This window comes from Saccostrea cucullata, unplaced genomic scaffold (genome assembly GCF_032062105.1).
Source record: "Saccostrea cucullata isolate Sc308-1 unplaced genomic scaffold, CSIRO_AGI_Scuc_v1 ctg645, whole genome shotgun sequence".
Classification (NCBI taxonomy): Eukaryota; Metazoa; Mollusca; class Bivalvia; order Ostreida; family Ostreidae; genus Saccostrea; species Saccostrea cuccullata.
This window is the reverse complement of record NW_026931035.1, coordinates 159922-168673: the sequence shown is the minus strand read 5'-3', so window position 1 is coordinate 168673 and position 8752 is coordinate 159922. Positions and strand designations below refer to the sequence as shown.

At 32.5% G+C, this 8752-nt stretch overlaps 1 protein-coding gene across 1 annotated transcript; it reads left to right on the top strand.

The window, feature by feature from the left end:
- The first annotated feature begins 772 nt into the window (after window positions 1–772).
- LOC134231135 (uncharacterized) lies at window positions 773–1909 on the top strand. The gene is made up of 2 exons (XM_062713053.1): window positions 773–945; window positions 1249–1909. Exons 1-2 carry the CDS (start codon window positions 885–887, stop codon window positions 1593–1595), a joined length of 408 nt encoding a protein of 135 aa, XP_062569037.1. The 5' UTR covers window positions 773–884; the 3' UTR covers window positions 1596–1909.
- Window positions 1910–8752: the final 6843 nt, after the last annotated feature.

Below are 8752 nucleotides of genomic sequence, written 5' to 3'. Positions count from 1 at the left end.
GGTTTCCTTTTTGGTAGTTGATATATGTTGGATAAAGAGTAGGGATGACAGTTTTAATCTGTTAAGGTGCGATATATTTTTAACCTTGCATTTTTTAAAAAAAAGTTTAAATTCAATGTTCTTTGTTTTTTTTTTTGTGAATAAAAGTTATTCACGCATTTTCTTTTCAAGGTTTACCGTGCATGTGTGCGTATTTAAATTATGCTTACTTGTGCATCATGTTTCAAAGCAATTTTTGTCATGCATAAGAGTTTTGACCCCCCAGAAAAGGGGTTCTTATAACATCTTCACATTCACATTCTGTATTGATTTGAAAATTATCTATAGAAACAGTACACAAAAACAAGATATGTTCCTCTGTCGGAAGAAAAGCATGGTGTGGGAGGGAGAAGGTTTGTTCTTAACATAGGTCATGGCACTTACATGACAATATGGATATATATTATCAGGAATATCTCCAAAATCATTCAAAACGTTAGTCATCTATAAAAAATCATTTGACACGTTTAATGTTTTATTTTCACAAATGTCCAATCAAATCCCAACTTCTCTGAATGTCGCCAGAAGATTAGAACCAAAGTACAAATATGGTAATAAACTCGACACATTTGGTGCCCTGTAACGTTTATAGAAAATGATAATTCATTAAAATTGGCCCGACCTCATACGTCATGTGTGGAATGAAATGAAGGCTGTTTTGAATACATCACTGTAAAGCCAGAGGAACGCCCTACAAAATTTGCGCGGCGGCACTGGTGTATATATATAAAAGTCAACTGCACAGTGAATTCAGACAATTGTCAACATACATTAATTAACGGTAATCAGCCATATACGGTTTCCATTAAAAGACATTCATATTTTGTGTACGGGATAATTATAACATGGCGTACTACAACATTACATACATCGCCCTTGTGGTAATTTTCACCTTTTGCCAAACAGGTAAGACATTTTCTAATTATTAGCAGGTATAAAAGATATTACAGATAAAAATTAATTTTGAATTTTTCATTCATTCAAAGAAACCGTTCACACATTGAAGTGAAATTTATGTTTTGCCTGCAGCTAAATATCTAGACGAAGTAGCACAAAAATGTCCACCGCGGCCACCATCTTAATTAATTCATTTTGGACACATGTGCACCATATGTTACAAATAAACAGCAAAAGTAGATCACTGATTTTGTAAAATAATTATATATTTCTCATGAATTTTTTAAGCATGATCTTGATTAATATTTTCAGGCAAAACTTCACCAATACGGAGCAAGGGGGGCAATTATATATCACCTATGCAAAATTTCTTGCTAATGACCGACAAATACAGAGTCCATGACACAGATGTAAAATTGGCCGACAACTCCACGACAGACCAAACAAGTAATCCTGAAACACCCGTTTCCGGAAACATTACTCTACAAAGTCTCGAAGCAAACAGCACGAAAAGTGATGACATCATAAATACCCACGCAAAAATTAGTTCCACAGCGGCACCATCTGCAGTTGTCTCCACAACTTTAAATTCTACAACAAACAAAAACCAGAATTCGAACAGCCCGAAAACTGATCAACTTTCCGGGGGTACTTCCTGATCTAGGAGCAAATTTGCCAATTTGATTGGAGCACAAAAAATCTTAAGAATTCCGGGATACAGACCACCCATGTCTCCTCTGGATTCTACTCCGATATCAGTGTAGGAGCAAAGGGGAAAGGTGCCATGTTAAATTCCAAAACGAGGACAAGGAAATCCATACATCATTTTATTTACCCTCATTAGCTTTGTTTGCTGGCGAACAATAACTAATGATTGATGTCTGACTTGACAACGCAGCTTTTATTTATTCATTTTTATCATATCTTTATATTCATGCGATTTCATCATTAAATTATTTATTTCTTTTTTAAATGCTCTGTGTTTTAATGTTTTTGATTGGGAAAAGTTTTCCGCAAAGTTGGATCTTCTTCAGCTTCATCGTTATATCCAAAAGCTCAGTATCAAAAGGGATTGTTCTTTGTGATCACATGGAAAACACTAATTTAAACATTGGGTTAAAACAGAGTAAATTTGAATTAAGAAAAGGTAGTTCTCAGAATAAATTGGGTTCCAAAAACGTTAACAAAAAGGAATCGGGATTTAACTTTACTGATAAAAGGAAGGTTGTGTGAAAGATATACATTGCGTTTGTGTGTCTTTCAAATGCAACTTGGAAAGAAACTCTCCTATTTCTTGATATATCAGCATTCATATCAAACCTCCAGAATTCCTCAATCTGATTTATATTATTAAGTTATTTAGATAGGAAAAAGAAAAGAAAATCACCTTAATTCAAGAAAAAGTTAATCATTATTATAAAATGGAAATAAAATCAATTGGTGCAAGCAATTTCAAATTGCATTACCAAAAAAATATCTTATTTTTTATAATCCTTCATAGAATTTTTTTTCTTCCAATGGTAATAATTCATAAAATTGGTGGCCATATGAGTAAATTTTATATAGATCTGCCCCTCAAAGCATTGAGTTGTTAATTTTCCTTGAATGATTCCACCATATGAACACCATACTGGGTTATGAAAACATTTCCAGTAATTGTGTTATAGTCCAACTGTAGGCAAAAAAGAACAGGGAAAGTTGAGTTCAAACAAAGGCAGAAAATTGATATGCAATATGCCACTTGTATTGATAAGAACAATTCCAGTCTTTGCATTCAGATCCAAATACCTAACTATAAAGAAGTATGTAAGAGTTAGATACAGGGACTTTACTTTGAAGGATAATACGTATAGATACATGTATCAGGAAAAAAGAACTTTACATATATCTAGTTATTAAAACAGAAATCTCTCTAAATTTATCAATACTCAGTATAAATATTTAAAAGTGTTTGTTACGTCTGAAAGTGCAACATGTTTTCCCCTTTAGAGGGCAAAAGGGAATGAATATCATTATAAATCCGTGTCATAATAAACACAAGGCGTTAACGGTATATCGAATATTTGACAGGTTTCATTTAAATGTTTATGTATTAATTATACAGTGTTTTGATCAAAGGTTAATAATATACATACTCACTCGCACGTGTCAGTCAATATAGTAAATATAAATATGCTTAATGGTTTGTCTGAAGAGGGGCATTCGTAGACAAGTTCGGTGTAGGAAAAAACTTGCAATTGACAGTCATTCGTCATATTTACGTGACTAAAGGTGAGAATGCTTAAAAACCTTCTTCATTCTGTTTCTAATTGATCATAGTGTCATGTGCTAATTGAATGCCCATTTATTTTAACTTACTAGGTTTATTTGTAATGTAATTCCTGTATTTGGTGACGCCCAGAAAGGAAAAGGTCTGGTAAGGACCGAATCCGCCCCTCTGATTTGTCAAAAATATTTAAACAAATGAATCTGTGTTAGGATGTATAAAAAATTGTATTTTAAAAAGTTAAAAGATTTAAGCAATTTGTCTGGTTTCTTTCAATTTTGGTCATATTTCATTCAATTATAAACACAAATACTAAAAATGTGTTGGAAAATATTGAGAGCAAATATTAGTTAAAGGATTTGGCTGATACAGTAATCAGTATAAGCGGTTAAAATGGTATTAACTATATGGAATAATCAGGCATGGTAATTGTAAATTTTTCCGGGTAGATCACATTCACATAGCAAAAAAAAAAAAAAAAAAATAAATAAAAAATAAAAAAAAAACAAGATGTGTTTTTGAAACACTATGCGCCCGGCGGCAACAGAAATCTAAAAAGCTATTTTTAGCATACTAGCATAGGTAACAGAAAAGGCACAAGGTCATTGACCTTGGTGTTATTTAAAAGAACTTGATTAGTGGAGTATGCACACCAAATATGAAGTCTCTATCTTTTATGGTTCAAAAGTTATGGTGAAAGTTACGAAAAAGCTTTTTTAGCATATAGGTCACAGTCAAGGTCACCAGGTCATTGACCTTGGTGTCATTTGAAAGAAGTGTAGTATGCATACTAAAAACGGAGTCTCTATCTTTCATTGTTCAAAAGTTATGGGGGAAGGTTAAAGTTTGCAGACAGAAAAGCTATTTTTAGCATAACGGTCCCATTCAAGGTCACAAGGTCATTTATATTGGCGTGATTTGAAAGCACCTCATTAGTGAAGTATACATACCAAATATGAAGTTTCTACCTTTCATGGTTCAAAAGTTATGGCGAAGGTTAAAGTTTGGAGACAAACAAACAGACAGACAGACAGGACAAAAACAATATACGCCTCGGATCTATCGATCCAGGCGCATAAAAACGCTACAGGTGAGGAAAACTCAATCAATCAATTTTAGGTTTGGAAAGCTTTTCTCCTATTGCAACATTATAATCTTGTGCTAAGGTCTGTAATTGTCATCACTAAAATGAATTCTACTATGAGAATAAAATGATTGTAGCATTTGTTAATGAAACATTGCATAACTTTGAATATCGCACACAAAGGGTTCAATAATGACCCCAGTTGTGTTCACATAGAATTTGGTGCAGTTTTTTTCTCATTGTTTTTTTTATCATAAAAAATAAAACGCTATTACGCTGTTGCAGGTAACATTTTTTAAAAACTACACAGTAAACTCAGCTAGCAAACAACAAAAACAACACTAAAAAACAAAATCTACAAAAACCAAAACAAAAAATGCATAAAACAAACAAAAATATTTGTCAATAACTTACCTCGTTTTAGAAATTGTACATATTTAGAGCATCGACACAATAAAGAGGTATAACCTCCGTGTGCAGTGAAACATATGGAGATAACAAACAGTATTCAAGATCAAAAGTCCATAAAACAATACAAAATAGAAGCGGAGCAAACACGGACCTCCAACACATCAGAGGTGGGATCAGGTGCCATGGAGGAGTGAGCATCCCCTGCCGACCGGTCACACCCGCCGTGTGCTCCTTGTCATGATCGGGAAATGCAGGTGATGAAGGTATATTGCTGCATAAGTAAGGGAAGTTGGCGGTTGAAAAGTTAAAGTCATCCCGTTTATCATATAGTTTGGTTGTTATAGATTACCGTTTACGTCTTTTTCAAGTAATATATCAAAATATGAAACAGATGTGTCAGACTCTGTGGTATCTTTTATCTCAAGCTCGTCGGGATAAGTTGTATCTAAATAAGAATGGAAATAACCATTGTTAATTGACAATACATAGTCGATACAGTGTATATCTAAATGTTGAAGGCCACAGAAAGTGTTTTCTTCTTTTCATGTAGAAGATTTTGGACAAATTCTGCTTCATATGAATACAAAAATAGGTTTGCTAATAACACGCAATCAGTACTCATGGGAATTCCAATAAATTGTTGGAAGACCTGGTCTCTAAAAACCACATAGATATTCATTTTTCAATTGGGAACTCTTTAAAATATCATCTTCATGTTACTTTTGTGTACAATCAGAATGTTTTTAACAAAATAATTTTGCGAATGACCAATGACAAGGTAAGTTAATTTACGAGTTTCATTTTTATTGAAAAAAAAGTAGCTGTAAGTGATATCAAAAGGCCTGGACTTTAATTTATCATGGGGGGAACTTTTGTGTATAAAGTTTGAAAGGCGAAAGATTTCAAGCTGTTAATTTTGGTAAAATCTTGTTATTTAAATTTTTCCAAAAGTTCCTTGAAATTTTTTAGCATCCACATCTGAATACCACTTCTCGAATACATTGTTGTATAGTACTCTTGGGGTTTCTTCTTCACTACTGTTAATATCTTAGTGAGGGATAAAGAAAGTGGCTTGCTTGAATATTTACTGGAACCCGCTATGTATCTTTGTAAGGATTTTATGATGTTTCGGAATCCAATATAGATACAGTAATTCATATTCAGTTTTGGTTGTTTATGGAATATTAAAAATAATCAAAACTGTCATATGAATTATCAGTATACCACATTTAATGATATGGATTATGATTCAGTTCTGTGATTTCCAGTTTTCTACGAGTTTCTTGGAGTTTCTGTAATATCCACGTCTGAATATGTTAATTGTTGCATATAGTTGTTCATATTTTGTTGAGGATCAAAGAAAAAAGTGTTGGTAGAACATTTACTGGAACCCGCTATGTTCTTTGAGTTCCTTTAAAATACAATTAAAATGCATGATGAGTCTTACACAAATAGACAATGTTGTTTCCTGCTTTGTCAGTTTGAAGCAATAGATATTGATTGTGTAATCTAAATACTTTTTTCACTTTTGATTTATTGAAGATAGAACTAATATATATGATTTTCACATTGTCCCTCAACCATTAAATGTAAGATTGATAAATACATAAAGTTGCCATATAACTTTTTAAATAATATTTTCAATATTTAGAAAGAAAATAATGCAGGAATTAGAAAAAAAAATCTTTGGTGAGTTGTTTTATTAATTTTTCTTGTTTCTTTGAAAAGATTGTTATTTGCAATGTTGTTTAAAATGGATTTTATGGTAAAACAAAAAAGAAGTATCAATTCAAACAATAAAGGAATTGTGTGTTACCACACTGGATCATTGTTTTAGACATCTTCTACGACACTTATTTCTAATTGTATCAAATCTATAATGTTTCTGTAATGATGAGTTTATTAACAAATCATCCTATTCTATTACAATAAAATCCACTTTCAATTTACATGTATTTTAATATCATTATCACGAGTTAAAAAAATATGAAGAGGGATGTTAAACAACAAACAAATAAAGCTATTTTATTTCCGGACCTTGTTGTCAAAGAGGAAAATTATTTTGAATTCTGTTGTTTTGCTTTTTCTTGGATGAAATGGCTCCAAATGTAAATAACAGCAGATAAGCTAGTATTCAATCATTTACACCACATGTGATCTACGCAAGGTATTTCGTACATGTATATGCAAATGCGTAAAAAAAAAGTGTTACAAAGAGAAATTAATGTAAAGGTGTTTTTTTTCAAAAAGCACTCGTAATGTTTTGCGCAGGAATTGCAGTTTTATGTCATTTAATTATAGACATTAATATATGTATGCGCAGGGATTGCAGTTATGTGTCATTTTGAGTTATACAGGAACCAAACCAACGTAAAATGTAAGTTCACGCACACGGCGGGCTCATTTAACACACCCCTCCCTCCGAATTCTCAAAAGGATATGAAGGATTGCTTAATTGATATTCTTTTACTAGAATTTTGATCAGAGAAACGGTCTGAATCATTTAAAACATTTCATCATTCTTATATTGTTGCGTGTTGAAAACACAAACTGTGATCAACCTTAAAATAATATTTAAAAAATCAAGCTATACATTTAGTGAACTGGGCATAAATACAGACCCCTGGCAATCCCAGAGGTAGGATTAGGTACCTAAGAGGAGTAAGCTTTCCCTGTTGACCCGTCATACCCACATTGAACGAATTTACGAAAAACTGACCTAAAACGAGGTTGTTGAAATCCGTTGTTGAAAAACGAGTATAAAACAGATATGTTAGCTGTGTCTTTTATATCAAGTTCACTGGGATATTTTGAGTTGATATATTAATGGAAGTTACAATTCTTAATTGATAATATGTCATCCATATATTGAAATGTCTAGTTGAAGGCCAATGTAAGTGTTTTCTTCTCTTCATGTAGATGTTTTTGAATAAATTGCCTCATAGGAATATTAAAACAGGTAGGCTTACAAAGAAGCACATTGCTACGAAAGCCCAGAAGGCTCATTCGAGATTCGAGTTTCAAAATACGAGATTCAAAATTCGAGTTTCGAGATTCAAGATCCAGACTAACCAATCAAAAGCAGGTTCAATATTTGATTACTCCCCTTTATTATGTTTTTACTATCAAGAAACCGTTTAATATAATTATAACAAATGGGTCATTTGATTAAATTACAATGCAAAAATTTTTTTTATATATTTTAGAAGGAAATTGAAATAGGTATTGGATTTTTAATCAGCAAGATATATTTCAATTTGTATGATAACTTCTTAAATATTAAATAGTTTACATATATCAGGAGTATATATATATATATTTGTATTGTCCACTAAACTTAACTGAACAACTTTTTTTCAGTGTCAAGATCTTTCTGTACTCTTTTTTTAGCATTAAATACTGCATTTCCCTTTAATAAATTTCCTGTTATATACAGGGGGATCCCACCTTTCAATTAACATTTCCTATATAGAGTAAAAGTAAGGTTGGGAAAAAAGGGGGACACCCCCCCCCCCCCGTTGCTACGTGTCTGATGGAAAAGGAACAGTGAGATTTTGTTAAAAATTGGTTTTGATCTGTTTTTCGTTTGTTGTATAATGACGCCTGTGGAGTGTTACAAATACTTGGAACTTAGGGCCAATAAGCAGTTTCATGTAATCCTTTTCGTGCTAACACCTACTGCGACTCGGGACTTGGTTTTAAACGGTCTCATCCTAAGGACCGATCTCCACGTCCTGCAGTGGACTCGAACACGCGACGTAAAGCTAAGTTAATCATTTCGCAAGTCTATAAATGGTTTTAGAAGATGTAGTAATTAAATAAGGGAAATGAACTAATGAATTAATGTATCCTGGAAAGCCGTGCCTATGTAAAGGTTATATATTAATTTTAAAATTAATATTTATAATTAGATTCAACTGCATAAACTACCGGGAAGACAGCCGAGAATATGATAACTACAAGAAATAAATGAATCGTTATGATTAACATGCAGAATATGTTTAAGTACTAGATTGTTGGGTATGCCAGAGCATCAACGATTGTTGGAAACAGCC

Excerpts from the sequence above, each read along its gene's own strand:
- LOC134231135 (XM_062713053.1), top strand. The coding sequence starts at position 885 with ATGGCGTACTACAACATTACATACATCGCCCTTGTGGTAATTTTCACC. Across the intron at positions 946-1,248 it reads TTTCACCTTTTGCCAAACAG|GCAAAACTTCACCAATACGG; the intron begins GTAAGACATTTT and ends TAATATTTTCAG.